This window comes from Tachysurus fulvidraco, chromosome 21 (genome assembly GCF_022655615.1).
Source record: "Tachysurus fulvidraco isolate hzauxx_2018 chromosome 21, HZAU_PFXX_2.0, whole genome shotgun sequence".
NCBI lineage: Eukaryota > Metazoa > Chordata > Actinopteri > Siluriformes > Bagridae > Tachysurus > Tachysurus fulvidraco.
The window spans coordinates 19370397-19394698 of record NC_062538.1 but is presented as its reverse complement, the minus strand read 5'-3'; the positions used below and the strand labels follow the sequence as shown (position 1 = coordinate 19394698).

Here is a 24302-nt window from a genome sequence, read left to right as displayed (position 1 = left end):
TATTTAAAAAATCAACAGATATTATATTCATAAAAGTTACAACAAAAACAATGGGAGAGTTTATGCAGCTGATCCTACCTATAGGGGCTTTATTTTTAGGAACTCTTTTTTTATAGTCCTATTCTGTCTTGTCTGAATCCAACTGCAGTTCATTCCATTTGGTGCCATTTCCCCTTTTCAAGCTCTCACTGCGTTTCATGTGATGATCTGTCTACAGTAATACTGTAACCAAATAAATACAGTTGAGGATTTGACACCACATGGCATTTATTTTATTTCTATACGAAAGCGTGCTAAAATAAACATTTAGAATAGATACGCTTATTGCTGAAGAAGAACAGCATGTAATATAATTCGATGTGTCATCGCTGTCCAAAACCTGCGGTGCTGAATCGATTCGATGACGCGCATCATGTCGTCACTGTCTCTTATATGGTGGGGGGAAAAAACATATTCTATAAATTAGATGTTTTTCTTTAGTTTCTCTTAGCGAAGAATTATTTTTATTTCATCTGCGTTACAAAATGACGTTTTCATATAAACAAATGAACAGAGATTCCAGAGGCTCTCCATCTCCACTTAGATTTTTTTTTAATGTTGTAGTTATTTATAGACGAAATTTCCCCTCCTCTCTGCCTCCTCCTCCTCCTCCCCCTCCCCCTCCCCCCTCCTCCTCCTCCTGCTCTCTTGGGACTCGAGCATCCTACCCCAGGTAGAAATTGACGTCAGAGCGTTTTCGCAAATTGACGTGTAAACATCCCTTCCCCTTTCCCGAGTCATTCACTGGTAGCTTTTCCCGCTTCACCATCCACCCTTAGAATAAAACGAAATATAGGTTTAAAAAATAGAAGGCAACTAAAATTCTAAGCTATTTTTGAGCATTTATTTATTTGCTTTTTTATTTATTTGTCTATGTATTTATTTATTCCCTCGGTTGAGTCCTAAATCGGTCGTGAGCTAGTCGACGCACGCCTTGTTTTTTTTTTTTTTTTTATCCCTGTTTGATCTGAGATGGAAGTGAGATGTCGGGCTCCGGTGCTGGTGATGATACTGCGCGCGACTCTCGCGGTTCTGCTGTGCGCTGCGTGCGCGCGATCACAGCGACAATATCTGAACGAGTGGGCCGTAGAGGTACCGGGGGGTCTTTACGCTGCCCAGACAATCGCCAACGAGCTCGGTTACGATTTAGTGCGACAGGTAGGTTGATAGGAAGCCACGCATGTCTCACGTTACAGTCGCATATTCATCCAAGTTTGGTTTATGCATGGGGATTTGTTTGGTATATGCATGAGGATTTATTTGGTTTATATAAGGTAGTTATTTGGTATATCCATGGTTATAATTTGGTTTATGGGTGGGCTTTTTCTTGCTTTATGCGTGGGGTTTTGCTTAGTTTATGCATAATGGTTGTTGTTTTTGTTGTTGTTGAAATTCAAAAAAATGCATTTTCTATAAATAGTGAATCTCTAGGAATGACTATATATGAGGTATGCTTACATGAACTCATGCTGTAGGTAAACTACAACTATTCCAAAGTGGAAATTAATTGTATTTCTGTTTAAACCTAATCTCATTGTGAACTATGTGTATATCTGGCTTCAAAAGATTTTAAGTTTGAAAGATTCCACAGGTTGTCTTGTGCTTGTGTGACATCCCTGGAGCTCTGAACAACTAAAAAATATCTTTCCTGGTCACTGGGGTGTTAACAAGGCATATTCATCCTACATAACGTTTTCTTTTTTTTTTTTTTTGGCATGCTTTTTTGCAAGGTTTGATTACTGTCTCATCACAGGAATTAAAAATAGCAAAAAACAATTAGTATCAATATATACAGCAGTGTGGTTTGTAAAATGCACATATGGATACCAAAAGAAATGAATGAATGAATTAATGAATGAATCTTGTGTCAAAAAATATGTAATATATTTATTATCAGAATTGTTAACTAATTTTGAGAACTTTGCCCATGATGAGAATAATTAAAAATGCCCATGTCACCAGACTATATAGACATTTCTTAACATTTATTTTCATTCTATTTATGCCAAATTATAGTATATGCTAGACAGTATATTCAGTCTAAGTCTTATACTGTGTATGCGAATCAAAATCTAAAAGAACTACATACAGTTTGTGTTTCTGTCTTTAGTCACACATTTAAACATAACCTGTATTTAAGTGTTGATTTAATGTTATTGTGCTTAAAAAAGTTTTTATTTAAAGAATTAAATGTTAAAAGAGATTTTATTTTCTCTTGCTAAAAAAGAATAACTGAAAATGGTCAACACGAGTTCCAAAGCCACAGTCTAGGAAACTTACTGAGCAAGAACGAATCATCACTGGGCACTTCACTGGTTCTCACACTCTCTATCCTTCTCTTGTTTTTGCAGATTGGGGCCTTAGAGAACCATTATTTATTCAAACATTACTATCATCCTAGCAGGACCAAAAGAAGCGCAGATCACATTACCAAAAGGCTGTCAGAAGATGACAGGGTAAGAACTGACTATCAATCAATCATTCTGTACAATGTTGAGAATATATATTTTGAATTGTCAGTATTTAGTGTAGTTAGTGGCATTTCTCATTGGTATACATCCAAGCATCCATCCATCCATCCATCCATCCATCCATCCATCCATCCATCCATCCATCCACCCATCCATCCATCCATCCAACCATCTATCCACCCACCCATCCATCCACAAAATGGATGTATAAAATGGATGAGAATAAAATCATTGTTTTAATCAATATTTTTCTCTGAAGGTGTCTTGGGCCGAGCAGCAGTATGAAATAAAAAGGAGTAGGCGTGCTCCCCTGGGTGGAGAATGTAAAGACTGCTCTGTGGACAAACTCTTTGATGACCCTATGTGGAACCAACAGTGGTACTTGGTGAGTGTCCTTTGGTTGGCTTGACTTGTATGTAGTTCAATCAACTTCCTTATAATTTATGTTCTCCATTTATATATGGCAAAGGGCACTTTACAGCAGGCAAATCAGCCATGTGGGGTGTATATCATGCTTAATGATAATGCTGGAGGTAAAAAAAAAAAAAAAAAAGGTCAGGGTCATATCAGTAAAGGAACACTATACCTTACTGACAACTGAGAGACAGAATTAGGAGGTCAGTGAGAAAACGAATAAGTCCATCCATCACAATCAGAATCTCTGTGACTGTAAGTCTGAGTTGATCAACAGTGTGAATTTCTTCTTCTCTCTAGTTATGGGGACTCATCTTGGCCCAAGCACTTCATTACTGGGCTTGTGTTTCCTCTGAGACTCTGTTTCTTGGCTAAAGCAATACAGCACTAGTGCTTTAGTCATAAAGCAGAAGCAGTAGGATGTAAGCGTGAGCCTCTTATTCAAATCCAATTCAGCAAACAAAATGAACAGGAAACGATCAGTCAATCAGTCAGTCAGTCCAAACAAAGTGAGGCAATTACACTCACAAATGAAGGACAAACGTAGAGTAGCAGCCAAACCCGGGAGATTAAAAAAAAAAAGATAAACCTTGTAAAGATTAAAGGAAAGTTAGCAGATATATTCAGAGAGCAAACAGGTATAAACAGGTATAAATGACAATAAATTAACAGTGAAAAACCTCTGGACTGGAATCAGATATTAAGTTGTGGCTTCCGGATCGGCTTCCGAAGTGACATTTAGAAACTATTTCTCTTAGAGCTGATTTTTTTCAGCAGGCAGACAAACACATAATCTGTTGTATATTTATTTATCTCAAATTAGCGGATGCTTTTATCCAAAATAGCTTACAGATTGAAAAGCCTTTGTTGGATTAAAGTAACTCCGAAGGCTGATGCTTTATTCATTAAAATGTAGGAAAATATAGGGAATATTATAGAAAGATTTAGTTAGTAGATAGAGTAGAGTAGATAGAGAAAGAAAAAGATCGCCAAACCAAATAAATTTGTTTTAACACTGTGCGCTGATGTCGTTATTTTTCACAGTTCATGTAACTTGGTCCAAGATGTCCCATTTCTACTGGATAAACAGTTACATCCAATAATTTCTTGAGCTTTGACCCACCTTTCCTTCAAAATTGAATACTTACAGTGTCATTTGTAGTTATACGTCAGCACTGTTGAATTCTCAGATCTGGTTGGTCAGAAGGTGTTGATTTATTTACGTTAGAGTGGTTTCCATCTCAAAGTAATACCCTTTCTATAGGAACAACTATTTGATAAGGTGGATGATAATTCCACCATAAAATTAATAATAAATAAACAAATAAACAATAATCTGTGAGATGTCTTCTTTTACACTTTTGCACTCCTCAGTGTAGTAATTGTCACATGTATGGGTCTTTTTTTCAATATCTCTGTTATTGTGGTTTCTCTTGCTTTATTTCTCTTTTATGGCTGTAAACCAGGATATTGGAAAATCTGAGTCACCCATAAAAAACACATAAAAGTCCCACTTCCTGGAGTCCTAATTGAATGCCTCATAAAATAACCTCCTGCCTGATTTTGCCATATGTTTTTGAATCTGTTTATACTGAACTTCTGCATCTCTTGAGTCAAATCAACCATTGTATATTTCTTGTGATTGCCATTGTGATTGCACTTTTTATGCCTTCTTTGGGGAAATCCTTATGGGAAAGTAAATAATCGTCAGCTATTTGCTCTAATACCGTTTATCCATGTTTATCTACCTGATTGTCCATGTGTACTATAATTGAACTGCAGTTTGTGTAAATTCTCTCCTGACAGTTTGTATTTCAGTTTAATTTAAAAGAAAATCATTTGCTAGGTTTATATCTGGTAAATTGGAAATTTGTAATATACTACAGCACGGGTCGATAATGCTAACGTTAGGTCGATAATGCTAACCTTTTCTTTTAAGATATTGTAGAATTTTAAAGGATTTGCACTAGGAATACTTTTTTTTTTGATATTTTATTTATATATATATTCACCCCTCCACCATGATTGAGGATTTAACTCTGGATTTTCAGGTTTAATTAAAGTTGTGCTTTGCTTGTTCAAAATTTTGGTAAAATTTAACTGCCGAAAATGAGACCACGTGTTCAGATGCTCGGATAATATAATATTTGTTTTCAGTGAAAAACTGTTTGACTGCCTTGCTACTTGTGTATATTTATAGACACCTTTAGCCATTTCAGCCAAGGAATAAAAAAGCCCTTAAAGAACCAATTTGCGGCACTAGACGCCCGGTGTACGTGGTATGTGTGCATGCGGTTCGAGACGTCGTAGCGCAGTGGTGCATAGAGAATGGGGGGAGGGGGAGGGAGGGGGCGAGGATGAGAGCGAGAGCGACGATGACGTGCGAGGTCTGGAGAGGAGACAGGATGTGCTGAGAAGGAAAGGAGGGCAGAGAGAATGGATACATGAGTGGCGAATACATTACACTGTGGTTCTTGATAATTCAACAACTAGAGAGATGACTCACAAAGCGTCTCTCTCTCTGTTTCTATGCTGCATGCTGTAATTGAGTGGGCGTGGCCAGTCTGAGAGAGTGTTTGGGTGTGTGGTAGTCAGCAGGTGGTAGCTGAGATGTTTGGTGTTGTGACATTTTTTATTTATTTATTTTTTTTTCGGTAAAAAGCTGTTGCGTTGTTTTATGTGTGAAAATCTAAGAACTGTGGTGGTCTGAAAATCCTGATAGATGTGGCCATATGTAGGATATTTGCTCCCCTTCTCCCTTCCTGCAGCTTAGTGATCTGAGTTATGAGTCATTCCTGAGGGTCGTGCTTGTGTAACATCGATGCATTACATCTAACTCAAAGCCCTTTATTTTAGACTTAGCTCTGAGTCATCAGCAACATTGGGCAGGGCTTCACTTCACCTCACTTCTCTGTCCATTAACCAATGAGCTGACCATTAGCTGACACTAATGAGCTCTATTCCACTTTCCATGCTGAGCTTTTTTACATGAATTACGTGTTCTTTATCAACCTGATGACATCCTCTTCTTCCTGTATTGTATCTTTGACTGCACTTTAGCGCTTTCTCATCCTAACGGTTATTAATCTGCCGAAAGCAGATGCAGCGAGAACTGAGAATAGTCACCAGAAAGGTCAGCACGGAAGATTATATCCGTCGCTTTTTGTTTTAACGAGCCGTTCAGCTTTGGAGTGGCTAAACAATGGGATTAGTGCAGCAAATTTTCATTAATTTATTTATTTGTAAATCACATTCAAACCAAAGGGTTGTACATGCAACCATTTAGCAGTTTTTAAACACTTCACTTTTTTTTTTCACGCTTTAAAATTACTGTATCACTGTAACATGTGGTCATACTGTAGAGTCCATAGAGGAGAGAAATGCAGGACACATCAGGGAAAACACTCACTCACTCTCACTCATTTTCTACCGCTTATCCAAACTTCTGTGCCTATCATTGGGCATCGAGGCAGGATACACCCTGGAGAGAGTGCCAACCCATCACAGTGCACACACACACTCACACACTACGGAGAATTTTCCAGAGATGCCAATCAACCTACCATGCATGTCTTTGGACCGGGGGAGGAAACCAGAGTACCCGGAGGAAACCCCCAAGGCACGGGGAGAACATGCAAACTCCACACACACAAGGCAGAGGCGGGGATCGAACCCCCAACCCTGGAGGTGTGAGGCAAACGGGCTAACCACTAAGCCACCGTGCCCCCCTCAGGGAAAACATATTCATGAAATAACAACGGAAACAATAAGCAAGGCAATAACTCTCAATATTGCATAATACTATAGCAAGGAATATAAAAAATTTCAAACAACTGAGAATAATGACCTGAATAATCAACATAGAACAGATGATCACAATAAATAATAGAGTAAACAGTGGTGGAGGCAGGACCAAAACCAAAACAAGGTACATGGCCAGACATAAACAAATGCACCTGAATCATGACTCATGTTTCTGAGAGGAATTTGTAACAATCACTAAAGAAAGTACTAAAGTGTTGAACTACTGATTGGGAAGTTGTGAGTTCAGATCCACCAAGCTGCCAATTAACCCACAATTGCTCAGTTGTATAAAATAATATAAATGTAAGTTGCTTTGGATAAGGATGACTGTCAAATGGCAGTAAAATGTACACAGCTACAGTTCATAGAAGGTCTGCGCTTGTTGCTTTATGTTACACACTACATTAAATTAACAAGCTTGAAATGAATTCTTAAACGCTAGTTAATATTTATGTAGTTATATGATACAGTGTGTTTATTTAAAAAGAGTAGCCTTTGCCTTTTTATCACTGTGTCTAGTATAAAACCCCATAAACACTGAAATCAGCCACTTGTCAGCTTTTACTCTTAGGTTATAGAGATCATTTTTTAGACCAGAGCAAATCATGGTTTTGAAAAGTGTGACAGTTTTGTTTTATTGTTTTATTAAAAAAAAAAAAAAGATAAATAAAGCGCTCCAGTTTTTACTCCAGTGGTTACATAACCATGGTCCAGTTTTGGCACATGACATGGATTTATAGATTTTTTTATGTCAGGCTGACAAAATAAATATTATATTATATATCAGTGTTTAGTTTACGCAGGGTATTAGATATCAGGGAATTCTATGCCAAATACTACAGCCATGAACACACACACACACACACACACACACACACACACACACAAATAAGACTATATTTATATCCTTTCTAACCATCTCACTCCTTCTGTCCTCTAGCAAGACACACGGACATCGTCGTCGTTGCCGAAACTAGACCTTCACGTGATCCCAGTGTGGAAAAAAGGCATCACGGGTAAAGGCGTTGTCATCACCGTGCTGGATGATGGCCTGGAATGGAACCACACCGACATCTACCCCAATTACGTAAGTGCATCTCCATAGCAACAGGTCGCTCCAACGCCTCAACAACGTTTGGCTGTTTCCATAGTGACAACAACCCCCAGCCATGTGAACCATTATCTGTAGCGACCGTCGTCAGAGCGTGCGAGAGCTGTCTAGCCAACGCAGACAGCAATGCTTGCACACGGCTGTGAAGTTTAAGCCTCTATTCAGCGATAAATATGGAAATATGTCATCATCTAGCATGAGCTGTGTTCAGATGCACAGTATTCCCTCTAATGTTTATAAGCTGTAGAGGCGGGAGGAGAGCCGCTTTTTATTCGAGTGCAGACCTTTTGTGTGTGGTAGTGAATAGATGTGTTGCTATCAAAGGGCCCCGCCGCCACCATACACACGCAAAACACACACACACACACGACTCACACAGACTAAATGAGGCAGAGTGGGAGAGTGAGTCTGCGTTTCCACACAGATGAAGCTACAGTATAGTGTCTGTAATTATCTTCACTCAATCAGAAGGCCTTTAGTGTCTCCGCTATACAGTGAAAGCAGTACTCATGCATTTTGTTCTATAATCAATACAGGCTGCTTTCCCAGTCACAGATCGAGCATCGTCCTGGAGTGAATTGCATCTAATAATGAATCCATAAAACCTGAGTACAGCTGGCTTTATGCTGGGAGATTTCTTGCTTTTGCTGTTCAAAGAAACAAGTTTAGCGCCATTGTAACCAAAGACAGCTTACATATCTCAGAGTAATCACACTTAAAGATACTTAAACAATGAAATGAAGATGCAAAGGAATACGCAAACCAATAGAGATGCTAGCACCAACGATATAACAAACAATGAAGGGTAAAATGCCCTCATTACCTCAAAATAAATAAAGGTTCTGTTTATCCAGCCTTATTTTCTGCACAAGACTGGATCACGCCCAGTGATGATGTTAGCAGAATGTAGTAAGTTTAGAATCTTATAATCACATCTCATGAAAACACACCATATAATGTGAGACAGAGAACTTTACTGCACAATGACAAGTAACCTGTACAGTGTATAACTGGTTTAAGAACATAATCTGCTTTTGGGACAAGGTTTAGTTTAAGCAGAACTTTGTGAGTTTAAATCCCAAAGACTGAAAGAAATCCACCTCATCTGCTCAGTTGGGCTTAGATTACATTTTTTTTATATCTGTAGTCCTTCTTATGAGTTTCCTGTTTGTGGATGCCATACATGGAACCGAATTTCTGACATAAAATGCAAACCTTTGTCTCTTCCAGGATCCTGATGCCAGTTATGATTTCAATGACAACGATCCTGATCCTTTCCCCAGATACGACTCCACCAATGAGAACAAGTGAGTGATGTATTACATTTATGTCATTTAGTAGACACCTTTATCCAGAGTGACTTACCTCATTTTATACAACCAAGCTTGGTGGACCAAGGATTCAAGCTTACAACCATCCAAATGGTAATCCAACACCTTATACATTATTCTACCAGATCCCCACTAGGCTACCAGATGCCCACAAGGCTACCAGATCCCCACTAGTCTACCCGATTGATGTACTGTCATCATTCTCTGCTCAGAGTAGGATTAACATTTCAGGAATTAGGAAACAAGAACGAATCAAAGATCACAATTTGGCATCATCAAGGATCTGGGAAAATGACAACTGTTTTTAAATGAAGTTGTTCATCGACTTTTGTGTAACAGGGTGGCATTTATTTACATATTTATTTCAGACACTTTTATAAAAGCGAGGTACAGTAGCATATCATCAAAGCATCAAGTTCAGATTCAAGATCTATATATCATGTCATTTATTGGCTTAATTCACTTGGCAAATCAGTGCTAATCATGACCTCCTAGGGGCACATGACCCAGTAGATCTCATTTCATTGGTCACAACTACAATCATACACAGTGGGACATGCAGTGAAATTAATTTCGTGACGATACACATTATAAAAATCAAAGTCAAAATAAAGAATATTTAAAATTTTATTCAAATAAAATTTAATTCGCTTACGAAGAAAATACAGTGACTCATGATGTGAATTTGGGAATATGAATATAGTATGAGCCGAAAGTCAGTAATCCGTCCCTGGTCATACAGTAGCATTCAGCCAAAGTACAACAATACAACAATCTTCAGGGCCAAAATGCTTTAAAAAAATACAACTTGTTGAGTTTTTTGTGTTTTTTTTTTTGCATAAAACTACACGAATCGGTGAGGCTTCTTGACCAGAATAGAGAAAAGTACGAAGCAGATGCAAGTAATAGAATTACAGTACAGTGAACTCTTAGGGTGCATCCTTTGTACATTATTTATTCCCCCATTGTCAATTATGGGATTTAAAACAAAGTGGGCACTATATTTTCTGCTAAAAAAAATGAGACACAGGAGATAGAGAATTGTAGATTAAATTGCTGTGATCGTTTGGAAAGCTTGATCCTGGGAAAAGAACGAATACTTCTGTGATGCAAGTGTTTAAGCCCTCAAAATCACTCTGTAAGTGCAAAATGGTGAGCGTTTGGCAGTTAGAGGCTGACATAAGTGTTAGAAAATTTTTTTTTTTTTTTTAAACGGGGGAAAAACAATCATTAATCTTACACTTAGCAGCATCCAGCTCCCACACAATGCATCTAAGTGACTCATACTGTGGTAGCTAGAGGTGTTGTGTGAACACACACAATATGAGAGCACTGTTTTGCCAATGGTACTTCAAAATAATCGGTTGCATTGTCCAGCATTTGTCAATAGAGCAATTATTCCTGAAAGCAAGTTCATCTGAAAATAGGATTTCACTCATTAATAATTAACCAGCTTCACTTAGCATGTTTTCGCTAATTGTATTCTCGAAAGGAGATTAGCTTGATGTTATCATGCATTAAAAGAAAAGTAGAAGGAAAAAGAAACACTTGGAGCAGGGTTTTAGTCAACATTTCAGAAAACTGGTGTGTTGCATCAGCTCATTGAATTTGACTAATTGCACTTTATAACTGCATTTTTTTTGTTTCTTTGTTACAGAATGTCGTTGTTGTACTTTTTGGTCACACTGTACAATAAGGTTACACAAATAATCCTGCACTTAAAGCTGAATTAATACTTACTTAACTACGAACTAAGAGCTAACCTTAACTACGACATGAGACTTATGAATTCTTAAGTACATGTTAGTTGTTAGTTAAGGTATAGTATTAATCAAACCTGCTCTGTGTAAGAAGATAATCTGATAGATGTTACTGTAAAATGCTACACTATTGTTTATAGTTATGTTGAATGATAGGAAACAAAAAAAATCCTACATATTGAAAACTTTACTGTGGCGGTAATCTTACTGACCGATACAAAGCACCGACACTGGAGACTCCTTCCATAAATGTTAAAAATACTTACATGAAGAGCCGCCATATCAATAAGCCTACATTTTTCTTTTCTTTTTTTTTGACAACACGATTGTAAATAATAGTCATAGATTAACGTGGAACATCTGTTTCTGCGAACGAGCTGTAAATATAGAATTTATCACACAACCTGCGATTTGCATTTTAGTCAGAAATACAGTCAGTGCCACTGTTATAGAAAAAGAATAGACAATTCTGACCAAGATTTGGAAAATGTGCTATTCTACAATGTTATGTTAAGATATTTCTCTTGATTTCTTTATTCAGGCATGGAACTAGGTGTGCAGGTGAGATAGCAATGCAAGCAGACAACAACAAATGTGGAGTGGGAGTGGCGTACAACTCGAAGGTCGGAGGTGAGAGAGCGAGAACTTGGTATTTATTTCGTAAAATATATATATATATATATATATATATATATATATATATATATATATATATATATATATATATATATATATATACCTGTGTGACAAAGGAATGATTTATTTTTTTTGATACGTGAACGAATAAATAAGTGTCCAATGAAATGAAATAGTCCGTTTAGATTTGGCTGGGTCCAGTTCATGGGTCCATTTGGATCTCCAATCTAATATATGTATTATATAGCCTATATAAAATTATGCTAATAAAGACTAAATAAAAAAAAATCCTGAAGACAATTTAAAAACAATATGGTTCCCATTCCCATTTCTCTTTTCTCAGGAATCCGAATGTTGGATGGGATTGTGACCGATGCCATTGAGGCGAGCTCTATAGGGTTTAACCCCGACCATGTTGACATCTACAGTGCCAGCTGGGGGCCGAATGATGATGGAAAAACAGTAGAAGGGCCGGGTCGTCTGGCACAGAAAGCCTTCGAGTATGGCATCCAGAAGGTCAGAAGCCTAATTTTTATCTTGAGATAAAAAGTCTAATATAAAACATATTGAGATCTGGATAAGATTTAAGGATTTAGAAAGACTTTGTTGACTCATTGGCTGTGTGTCCTCAGGGCCGTGGTGGAAAGGGCTCCATCTTTGTTTGGGCGTCTGGGAACGGTGGGCGTCAGGGTGATAACTGTGACTGTGACGGATATACGGACAGCATCTTTACCGTCTCCATTAGCAGTGCATCACAGCAGGGCCTCTCGCCCTGGTACGCCGAGAAATGTTCATCCACCCTCGCCACTGCCTACAGCAGCGGAGACTACACTGACCAGAGGATTGTGAGTCACTTAAACTTAAACACATACACTCAGCATCCTGGACACAGATTAACCATCTTTACCCATCAGGATTCTGGAAGAGACAAAGGTTTTGCATTTAATGACAGAAATTCGGGTCCGTGTATGGCATCCACAAACAGGAAACTCATGAGAAGGATATAAACATTTGTAGTTTTACCCATTAAAAATTTTCAATCTGTATAAACAAAGGAATTATTGTAGGTCTGATCTAAAATGAGTGAAACATGTGACACATTTGTTTTTACCGTACACCGATTTGTCTTCAATTTTAGATGCTTATCAACAAGTACCAACTTGGGGCATCTCCGAGAGCAGAAATGGGTTTAATAACACCATTTACTTTGAAGATAAAAACATTGGTGTGAAAAAAAAATACAAAAACAGAACTACTTATGACAAACTACAAACTCTTAAAGGCCATGGTTCCTAATTTGATATGAACCATTAACCTCTACTCTGGAGTGTGACATGACAAATAAATTCAGTGCTAAACGTGGGCACACAAAAACAGGTCTTGATCTCTGGAGAGCCCAAAGAGTGAAGTGTAGTTACATTAGACTGAATGTATTTTTAGTCCTTGACCTAATGAACCAATATCTGGATGTATCTATTGATAGAGATTTCTTTAAGTCGCTCTGAAAAAAGGCAGCTCACAATTGCCTTAAATGTAAACGTATGAACTAGATCCCAGTATCAGTCAGACTAAATCCACAGACAATTCCTTTAATTATTATGATCTAAACCTCAGAAACCACCAGTAGCCCTGACCTATATCCTGACCTACAAAATATAGCCAACAAATGAGTGATAGCTGGAAATACTACATTTACTGTACATCTACGATATCTCTTTGTTTGGTTCTTTCTTTGTACTGTGAATAGATCTAAAAAGGCCATTGTTTCTAATTTCATGTGATCCATTAACCTCTACTGTGAAATGTGACATGACAAATAAATTCAGTGCACAACGATGAGCGTAAATATATCCATTGTCTCGTTCGTTCTGTTGCAGACTAGTGCCGACCTTCATAATGAATGCACAGAGACACACACTGGAACATCTGCTTCTGCTCCACTGGCAGCTGGGATATTCGCTCTGGCCTTAGAACAGAAGTACGTACAGATGTTATCATAACAGTGCTTACAGAAGATATATTACTAAACACACTTGAACTGATATATTGCATTATTTTAAAGTAGTATGTCTAAGTTATTCACATGCTGGGATTGGAAAATAATCAACAACTAGGTGGTGTGATGATATCGTGAGCTGTTATTATTCTGTATGTGTGTGTGTTGATTTAATGTGAAACAACTTGACTTAACGCATTCTTCTTTTATGTCACATGACACGTCTTGACCCAAATCTACAGAGTTGCAGAGTTTGCGTTGATTACTATAATTGTGTTAAAAATGGTACGAATGCTCAGAACTCAGAAGTGCATGTTTCTGAATGTCTCCAGTCCTGACCTAACATGGAGGGACCTGCAACACTTGGTGGTATGGACATCCGAGTTTGACCCTCTAGCAAACAATCCTGGTTGGAAGAGGAACGGCGCTGGTCTGATGGTGAACAGTCGCTTTGGGTTCGGCTTGCTCAACGCTAAAGCTCTGGTAGATCTCGCCGATCCCAAAGTGTGGAAGCACGTGCCTGAGAAGAAGCAATGCATTGTGAGAGATGACACATTCCTCCCCAGGTACAGGACTTCCATTCACATACAATTTATCATCCGGAGAGTGACAGTGATATATAAAATATTAATATTATTTGTATGGTCTGTTGCAATTTGATAACATAATCTTTTATTCTTAAATATAAGATGCAATATTTATTACCATACCTACTCCATAATATCACACATATTTGATAACTTCCTGGATTTCCGCTCTGTTCCAGGCCTCTGAAGGCAGCCGGGGAGATCAGCATTGAGATCCCTACTAAAGCATGCACTGGCCAGACAAACGCTATAGGCTCATTAGAGCATGTGCAGGTGGAGGCCAGTATTGAGTACACCCGGAGAGGAGACCTCCACATCACGCTCACCTCTCCATCAGGTGAGTGATACTCTCACACATATAACCCAAACCTGCTTGTCCATGGCTCCAGTCCAGATCTATGACATACTACTGCATGTCCACTCAGGTACTACTACAGTGCTCTTGGCTGAGAGGGAAAGGGACACTTCGTCTAACGGTTTCAGGAACTGGGCTTTCATGTCTGTGCACACCTGGGGAGAGAACCCTACTGGCACTTGGACCCTGAAGATCACTGACACGGTATGTAGCAAGTGGTGTTTCCATCCAAGTGGGAAATATGAATTGGGAATTTTCTGGAACAACCAGAATGAACCAGTTGATGTTTTCATTTAGATAAACAGATAAATATATAGATATAGATAAATAATTCCAATAGAAATTGAAGGATTCGATAGAAGGCATAAACCTATGTAGAACACGATCAGTAATCATATGAAATTGATTATTATGAAATGTCATATCATACAAAATGTTTAAAGGTGCAGTGTGTATTTTTTTATGTAGTTATTTCTAAATATAATACAATTATTTCATTTTAAAAATACTATATGTTTGTAATGATTAATAATATTGCCATTCAATTAATCTTGCTAGTGTCTTAAGTTTAAGTTTCTCTTTACTTGTTTTCTGGCCCAGAAATAATGCTCAGCTGCTCAAGTGCAAAAAGGTGCAACATATATATTTTTGGTTTTTTTAGTATTTTCCATTTACACTCTTTCTGTTTTTTTCTCCAGTCAGGGCGGATGGAGAACGAGGGGCAGATCCTAAGCTGGAAGCTGATTCTCCACGGGACCTCAGAGAAACCGGAGCACATGAAAAAGCCGAGAGTGTACACTTCCTACAACGCTGTACAGAATGACCGCAGGGGAGTGGAACACATGGAGGACATGATGGAGGTAAGAGTAATGTACAGTACACACTTTAATGCTTTAATGTTCGCATTGACTAACTATGCGACAGTGGACTCATTCTATGTACTAATTGTTTAAAGGGGCCATTTGTAATTTTGTTTCCAATCCTAAATTAATTATATTATTTTAGAGATACCTTTGAAAAAAAAAATAGGTTGGGCTTCATTTCTCTGCAATGTGTATTAGCTACTTTATTTGTCCCAGGCTTCTGTTGATATTTTTCTGGCCCAGAAATAAGCTCCATTCCAGCTTCTTAGCCTTGCCTTGATCTTCTAAAAGGTCGAGACTGTATTTTTAATAGAGAGGTTAAAAGTTTGTGGGCACTGCACAAAGAAACCGATTGCAACTGAAAAATTACAAACTGCTCCTTTAAATTCCTGCAATATGTAAACATTACTCTTTTATATATAATATTACATTCTTTATTCGATATAGGAGTCTGCCATCTCTCCAAACAAACCCGAGAAACCACAGACGCCAGCTAAAGTCACTTCCTCTACTCCAGACATTGCATCTGACCCAGAAGAAAAGCCTGCTTTGTCACAGTCTTCGTCCTCCCCTAATTTAGCACTGCTCCGCCTCCTGCAGTCAGCTTTTAACAGGCAGACCCCTGCTATCACTCCTCACTCCATGGCTTCCCTCAGCACAGTCCAATCCCGAGATGGGATCTCAAAACAGAAGCTGTTTGAAGCCATGGACTGGCTCATGCAGGACACAGTTCCTGAGAGCAACCTGTACGATGATTACAGTGACAAATTCTACAGAGCACAAGCCTATCGGCACAGAGACGACCGGCTGATGCAGGCTCTGTTTGACATGCTTGAGAGAGAGCAGCAGTGAGAGCAGTGGTGCAGAGGGGAAAGGAAGGTTATGGGAAGGTCAGAGCAGTAGGTACAGGGGTAAAAAAGAAAGAAAGAAAAAAAAACAGGTAATATAAGGTAAAATGACACATCCTGTGAGCAGAGGAAGATTTGTAATGGCAGAAAGTGAGAAGAAGCATGCGGATATGTGAATGAGAGCCAGGCGTAGAACGAGAGAATCACTCCTACACACACGTGTGTAGTTTTTGTCTCTACTCTTTTTCATCTATATTCACTCTGGGGCCTATTTGTGTTTCGTGTCAGTATCTCTATCCCATTGGTTCTCATTTTTCACCGTTCACATAAATCTCTTTAAAATTTCTTCGTTCACATAAATCTCTTAAAAATTTATATGAAAAAAATACAATATATTAATATAAATATAATATATTTTATGACAGTGCCTTGCATACATATTCACCCCTTATAACCAACCTCTTAGTGTTACAAAGTGAAACCCATTATGATGCCGCCACCACCGTGTGTCACTATAGGAACGTCATTCTAGGGTGATGAGCAATGTTATGCTAAGGTAGAACTTTGTACCAAGGCCAAAAACTTACATTTTGTTCTCATTGGACCAAACCTTTTTCACAAAGACTCCATTACGCCTTTTGGCAAACTCCAAATAGAAGTTCATATGAGCTGCCACTCTTCCATAAAGGCAGCTTTCAAGCCGACATTTGGTGGATAGCCTCATTGATGGTTGATGGTTGCTATGAGAACTTTGACCCAGACTTGTTTTAATAGTTCTTTGGACATATGTTGGTGTTTTCTCCCCACTTCAGTCTTGCCAGTTTCCGAGCCACCAGCTAACACTTCCTTTTCACTTCCTTTTCCTTTTTTTAAACATGACCTCGCAGATGCCTTCGATTGTGATGGGGAGAGAGAGTAATGCCAACCCTCTCAAACTAAGAGTATGTTTTTCTCTGTGGCATCAAACTTAAGATCCACCAACAAACCATTTATGCCCTGAGCCTCTGAGAGCAACTGGTTGTTTGAGAACTAATCTCAGCCTTTTACAAACAACGGGGGTGAATATTTATGCAATTATTCCTTTCAGATTTTTCATTTTTTGACATGAAGTGAAAACTTCAACCCACAGTAATTCGGGCATGACATGAATGTGGTAATTATCTACAGCTGGACGTACGGTGCTCCTTTAACACGTTGTTGGCTTCCTGTCATGTGACCTTTGACCGTGTCCTTTCTCATTCCCCAGCCCTCTCTTCCCAATAACCGCTTACATGATGCCGCTTTCACTGCCACCACTTTTTCTGCATGCGCTTCTTCTGTGAAATATTTTCTTTAGATCCTAATGATATAGTATTCTATTCGATATGCAAAAGTGATTATAAAGCTGTGTTGTACATCTATTCCATCTCTCTTAATTCATCTGCTACCAGGCTCTTATTTCAATAATGTTCAGGAAATTATATAATATATATATATATTATATATATATATATATATATATATATATATATATATATATATATATATATATATATATATATATAATTAACAAGAGATTCATTATATTCTTTAAACAGGGTAGATCATGTTTCAAATTAGTTTTACTATTTTGTTATTTTTACCATTTCTTTTTATTAAGCACCTCATTTTCACCCAAGCAGATCGTTTAAATGTTTAAGTTTCCAAAGCCACATGGGTGAAAGTTTTGGAAAAATCCATAAAGGAACAAAACAACAAAATATATAAAAGAATTGTTAGACCATGGAAATCATGACACATATATAAGGGACTATCGGCTTATTTTGTATATTCAACAGTTCATAATATGAAATAAAGATTTATTTTTCTATGGATTCCTAGTAATTTATGCAAATGAATAGAAGAAATCTAAATCTATCGAATCCTGCTTAAGAATAACTTACATATGTCTTACCTCATATAAGAACTGCTCTTATTGCAGGTAGTTTTGGGTTATATGTGGCTCCTGAATCATTTTCAGAACTATTTATGAATAAAGCTGACATATTTATTGTAATAAATTGATGTTAGTAAAGCAAGCACAAATGGTGCGATGTTTGTTCATCATGATGCTCAATGAATCACCTGGATCATATGTTCATAAGACAAATGCATTAAGACTTATGTTTACAACAGGAGTGTAGCTCAAAAGCCTGGTTCAGGGTGCAGTTTGCCTGGTTCTGTGATTGTAGCCCCACTTCTCTGCCAGCCGAGAGTGTATGAAAGTAAGATGAGAGAATAGAGAGAGAGAGAGAGAGAGAGAGAGAGAGAGAGAGAGAGAGAGAGAGAGAGAGAGAGAGAGAATAAAGAATTTTCACATGCATCCTGTAATTTATTTTATTTTCAGTGTATTCAGTGTTTATATATGTTGACTGATTAAAATTGTTTACAAAAAAAACAATATAGTTTCAATTATGTATGAATATTATAATATATGATTTTTCATCATAATAAACTGTAAAGTTATCTTGCAAGCCAACGCTTTGTGGTCTGTGAGTAGGATTTCACAGGGATTTTTATTTTTTTAAACTGGTCTTTAAATATGATCTTTTAAACTATTCCATGGGTCCATTATGAGGAACACACACACACACACACACACACACACACACACACACACACACACACACACACACACACACACACACACACACACACACACACACACACACTGCAAAACAGTAGACAAGACAAAAGGTTAAGAAAGCGTTATACCGCCATCTTGTGGCGTGAATATGAAACACATCAAATATATTTTTAATGATGAGTATTTAGTGATTCTGGTGTTCATTTTAGTTGATGGTGTATTTTCTGTGATAAGTAAAGTGTTGTAAACCACATAATATCATTTCATTGGAGGGGAAATATCAACAAGCTTTTATTCATTAGAAATAGACATAGATGCAGTGGAGATAACAAACGCTGGACTCTGTCAATGATATTAACATGAAAGATGAAGCATCAGATGTTGATCATTCAAACGCTGCTGCATCATTCTCTTTGGGATGTTAAATCCCACTGTTTCCAAGCTGAAACCAGATCTACGTTTCACTGAAAGACAAAAATTGCAATTCCATTTACGGTTGGAAATCACAGGTTTAATTAACAAGACTATTAAAGGCAATATTTGATTACATTACGTGGCATTTTCACCATGCACCAAATCAGCATGCTGTCCTTCAGTAAGATCTATCCATCCCCCTATTTTTGCACACAATCCTTTCTCTTTTTCAGTCTGAAATCTGTTCACCAGGATACTTTAAACATCTGGTTGTTCTGGGTTAGAGCCAGTGTAGATTCCTAAAACCCCATCAATTACAGAGAGAGGGGGATTCAGGGTAAAGAAAGCAACAGATGAGAATGTAACAGAGAGAAGGGAAACATAAGAGAAGGAGTGACAGAGAAAACTGGATTAAAACTAAAGCAACAGCAGTGAGAAAAGAGCGAGTGAGAGAGAGAGAGAGAGAGAGAGAGAGAGAGAGAGAGAGAGAGAGAGAGAGAGAGAGAGAGAGAGAGAGAGATGGCACTGTTCCCATACTGCAGGCTGCCTTCAGGTCTGTAAGACTTTGCTCTTCTACTTCCTTTCTCTTGTACACTTTTCCTTGAAGCTTGCATTGCTTATCGATAATACATCTGATTTGTTTTTTCTTTTTAATATGCAATCATCCACATATTTAAGCATTTACACTCCGCTTCGTTATAGGTAGCCAGCAGTTCTTCATAAGTTAGAAAAACAGACGCAGGCTTTCACTGAACAACTTGTGGGGAGGTTTTGAAATGTGCATTCCTTTCATTTTCTGCTCTCTGCAGGATCTCGCCACAAAAAGATCTTGCTAAACTCACCAAATGGTTTCAGTTCAATAAGTTTAATCATACATGAACACGAGCCTAAAGCTGTGCAACCAAGTGCATTTTACAGTAGTTTAATGGCGTGATTTTATCCCCACTGTTGTGTTCATGTTTATGTGCTACACTTCAGAATTTTATGAAAGTCCATGTATCTTTATTTAACGGTATGTTTTTCCAGGATTTTCTTTTGGAAATCGGAAGCCACTGATTGTCTTGGGTGTATGTCTTCTCGCTGGATTGATCTGTAAGTGCAAAATCTTGTCCATGTCACATTACATACACCTGAGCCAAACAGACAAAAAAAAAGGATCATTTGGTTTAGGGTAATAAATTGTCAGGGGATTTTAAACCCTACTGTATATGAAAAAAATTCAGCATTCATTTTTCTCATGTTTAATTGATTGATATAATATCCACTTAAAAAAAGTTTTTATCTCAAGAAAATTCAAGACATTTCCAAAAAAAAGTGTTTTACATCAAAACATAGCAAATAATAAAAGACCATTATTTATCATCTAATAAGTACAGAAGCTTGAACATGTATACAAGTATATTTTTAACCTAAACTTTAACCCTGTAGAACCCTTAAAATTAACTGGCTTGGTTAAAAAACATACTAAATAAAATAGATAGATAGATAGATAGATAGATAGATAGATAGATAGATAGATAGATAGATAGATAGATAGATAGATAGATAGATAGATAGATAGATAGATAGATAGATAGATAAATAAATAATCCAATTAAAGTAAAGCATGACAAAATATTATATAAAATAATTACATGATCATTTTAGAAAGCAGAAATAAAAGCCAAATTACCCAAAGAACCCATTATAGAACCTGAGACAGGGTTCTGAGAAGTACAGTACCTCATATTAGAGTTAAACAGGAGTATATAAACACACTGTATAGCCAAAAGTATGTGGACACAAGAAAAGTTTATGCACAGAATTGTACAGGATGTCACTGCATGCTGTACCTTTAGTAATAACGTTCCCTAAAGCCCCAAGAGAAGACATGTGCACTAAGCGAGGTCTATGAAGACATGGTTTGCATGGAATAAACTGAGTGTCCTGCACAAAAGCCTTGCTCTTAACCTCACTGAACACTCCAGTGGATGAATTAGAAGCATGACAGCATCCTTGGCTGACATCACTGCCTGATCTCACTAAGGCTTTTATGGCTTATCACAGCCACACTACAAAATCTAATGAAGTGCTTTCCCAGAAAAGTGGAGGTTTTATCACACCCAGGAGGAGGGGGATTAAATCTGTAATGGAAAGGAGTGTAAACTGGTCAGGTGTCCGCATACTCTTGTCCACATTGGCCGTAAGAAGTAAGATGTTCATGAAGATTTTACGCTGTTCTTATAAATAACATAATTAGTATTAATAATATTGTCTAAAACAATGTATATTTAGAAGCTTCTAGATCTTCCATCATCTGAGGTACAAATGATCCTAAGGGAACGGCAAAAAAAAAAGGATAAAAAATTCAAGAAACAGGTAAAATAAGCGGAATCTAGGTCATTAATGTGATATTTAATGATAAAAAAAAACATTACATTCAATAAATGTTTCTAAATATAAACGTTAGGGATTTCCATTATTATAAAATCGGTCTCGCTGTGTCTGCACTTTGGGGATATTTTGCACCTAAGCGCATTAATAAGTGCAAACAGAGCAACAACCATTTTGCAAATGTGAACTGGTGTAATGATTTCCATTGGACATTTTGTCAGAAAATTGAACTTTCACAGTTATTTATTCAGTTACATATACATTCTAGTTGTCTATTTGGTCCGTATGTGACATATGATCTAATCAAGGTTTAAGTTATGGATCTGGATATATCTATACTGTACACACCAATATGCAATATCCAAAATATCCAAAAAGTGAACCAAAGCACTGGAAATAACAAAATTATTGTAGCTTCAAACGATGGAAGTCATATGTCGGTACAGATTACTGAGAAATTTTGAGAAATGGTTCTTCTCATCGAATGTTCTCCAGACTTTCTAAAGGAGAAGAGAATGTTCGCTGTTCCTAACAACGCCATCCATGTGTTCTCCGAAGTGGAGCAAATCCGATCAGGATCGTACAGTAAAGAGGTTCCTGTGATGACACCTTGGGGTTCCCCTCTGGTATGGGGAGATAGTGAATCCTCTGCGTGGCGTAGAAACAAGGTTGCTCATCTTGGTGCTCGCACTGGCTTGGCGATCCTGGCTATCGGGAACTACAATCACTACATACGACGCCTCCTGTCTTCTGCCGATCTCTACTTTCTGCTCAATTTCTACGTCACTTACTACGTTTTGACTGACAGGCCAACAGAGCTAGATCCTCCCTTGAATCTATGGCTGAACAGAGAGCTGCGTGTCATTCCTGTAGCTGAGATGCCAGGCTGGGACAGGCTCGGTCTGCGGCGCATGGCTCTGCTTGCAACCCTCATCAAGGAGCAGATAAGTCTGGAGGTAGATTATGTCTTTTGCATTGATGCTGACCAGGAATTCACAAACCCAGTAGGCACAGAAATCTTAGGGAAGCTGACAGCCACACTGCATCCTCTGTTCTATGGGAAACCTAGGTACACGTACCCATATGAGAGAAACTCAGACTCACTGGCTTATGTTGCCCTGGGGGAAGGTGACTATTACTATAGCTCCGAGTTCTATGGAGGCTTGTGCTCCAAGGTGTTAGCCATGGTTCAGACATGCTCCCTACTCATCCTACAGGACCAGGAGAAAAAAGTTCGAGCCCAGGAATTAGAGGAAAGTTACCTGAACCGCTATTTGATCAACAATAGACCCACTTGTGTCCTTTCACCAGAGTACAGCTGGTGGGATTCACCTGGAGTCCCTGGAGTGCCAACTCAGAGGCTGTGCTCTATCGGCAGACAATGCTTATCGACAGGCAACTACAAAGGAAATCCGAAAGCTTGCTGACCGAAGGAAACAAGAGGACAACTTGCACACACAAGAAGGAACAACTGACTTATCATATCAGTATGAAAAGCATGAATTAAAAAAAAAAAATAAATAAGTTTAGAATTGAGTAGCTACTGAATAGCTTGATTACTAATAGGGTAATTTACAGGTCGTACAAAATGCTTTACATAAAACATTGTAGAACCCGATATTGAGTACTGGAATGCTATAAAAATTGATTTTACATACTCATCAATTATAATAAATACGTATGAGAAACATTTAATTCAAGATTAGTGACATGACGTGATGTGATGTGACATGACATACGACTAAGTACAGTACGATGACCCATACTCAGAATTTTTTCTCTGCGTTTAACCCATCCAAAGTGCACACACACAGCAGTGAACACATACACACCGTGAACAAACACCTGGAGCAGTCGGCAGCCGCAGCCATTTATGCTGCGGCGCCCGGGGAGCAGTTGGGGGGTTCGGTGCCTTGCTCAAGGGCACCTCAGTTGTGGCCGGCCCGAGACTCGAACCCACAACCTTAGGGTTAGGAGTCTCTAACCATTAGGCCACGACTTCCCCAACATGGACCAGCATGAGTGCATTGTATGCATTCCAGAATTCGGGACATTTCTTAAATGACTGACATCCTTGTATGTTAGTGTTAGCACTGGAGTTTCATTTCCAAGCTATGTAATTGGACAATTTTGAGTTTGAATCCCAGAACTGCTTGTTGAGCCCTTAAACAAAACTCAACAGTTTAGCTTGTATCATCTCTTAACCTGTAAGTTATCCGATAAAGTTGTGAAAGGATATAATTATGCACAAAATAGCGATCATTTCTAGACATGTCTGTAATTTGAATGCATGGATTTTTTTCAATTAAGGAAATACATCGCACCTTTTGTGTTTCTCAAGAAGCCACTCAAGGCACTTTGACGACTTCCAACAAGCCTTAATAATACAAAAACAAACATTTACTATGGTTCTTTTATTCTCTGTAATCCTTTAGGTCTTAGCGAGTTTGTGGAATGAACTCCAGTCATGAGCACTGTGTATCTTTTCCTTTAAATGGAACAGGAATAACCTGGTTTGCTTTGGTTAAGCAAGCGACCAGCCACACCAGCTGTGTCTGCTATGTGATATGGCTCAAACACATGTGTTTTTGTGTGATAAGGGATTAACAGAGTTGGTACCCAAGCTGACTTATTCTACTGGTCAAACATTAACAGACCTTGGTTTTTGCACACTCTCTACTGTACAGTATATCTT

General features: G+C 38.0%; 2 protein-coding genes across 2 annotated transcripts; both read left to right on the top strand.

Annotated features, from left to right (window-relative positions):
• The first annotated feature begins 752 nt into the window (after window positions 1-752).
• On the top strand, window positions 753-17667 carry pcsk1 (proprotein convertase subtilisin/kexin type 1). The gene is made up of 14 exons (XM_027152622.2): window positions 753-1197; window positions 2391-2495; window positions 2770-2895; window positions 7669-7815; window positions 9070-9146; window positions 11472-11560; window positions 11910-12082; window positions 12199-12411; window positions 13444-13544; window positions 13895-14128; window positions 14329-14486; window positions 14575-14708; window positions 15203-15364; window positions 15815-17667. Exons 1-14 carry the CDS (start codon window positions 1012-1014, stop codon window positions 16217-16219), a joined length of 2310 nt encoding a protein of 769 aa, XP_027008423.1. The 5' UTR covers window positions 753-1011; the 3' UTR covers window positions 16220-17667.
• Window positions 17668-19385: 1718 nt separating this feature from the next.
• On the top strand, window positions 19386-23297 carry LOC113646411 (globoside alpha-1,3-N-acetylgalactosaminyltransferase 1-like). The gene is made up of 3 exons (XM_047805498.1): window positions 19386-19787; window positions 20261-20326; window positions 22103-23297. The coding sequence occupies exons 1-3, from the start codon at window positions 19754-19756 to the stop codon at window positions 23032-23034; spliced, it is 1032 nt and encodes a 343-aa protein (XP_047661454.1). The 5' UTR covers window positions 19386-19753; the 3' UTR covers window positions 23035-23297.
• Window positions 23298-24302: the final 1005 nt, after the last annotated feature.

Bases quoted from the DNA above. Each gene is read 5' to 3' on its own strand.
- pcsk1 (XM_027152622.2), top strand. From the start codon at position 1,012: ATGGAAGTGAGATGTCGGGCTCCGGTGCTGGTGATGATACTGCGCGCG. The intron at 12,083-12,198 runs GTCAGAAGCCTA...GTGTGTCCTCAG, and splicing joins TCGAGTATGGCATCCAGAAG to GGCCGTGGTGGAAAGGGCTC. The intron at 15,365-15,814 runs GTAAGAGTAATG...TATTCGATATAG, and splicing joins ACATGGAGGACATGATGGAG to GAGTCTGCCATCTCTCCAAA.
- LOC113646411 (XM_047805498.1), top strand. From the start codon at position 19,754: ATGGCACTGTTCCCATACTGCAGGCTGCCTTCAG. The intron at 19,788-20,260 runs GTCTGTAAGACT...ATGTTTTTCCAG, and splicing joins ATACTGCAGGCTGCCTTCAG to GATTTTCTTTTGGAAATCGG. The intron at 20,327-22,102 runs GTAAGTGCAAAA...AATGTTCTCCAG, and splicing joins TCTTCTCGCTGGATTGATCT to ACTTTCTAAAGGAGAAGAGA.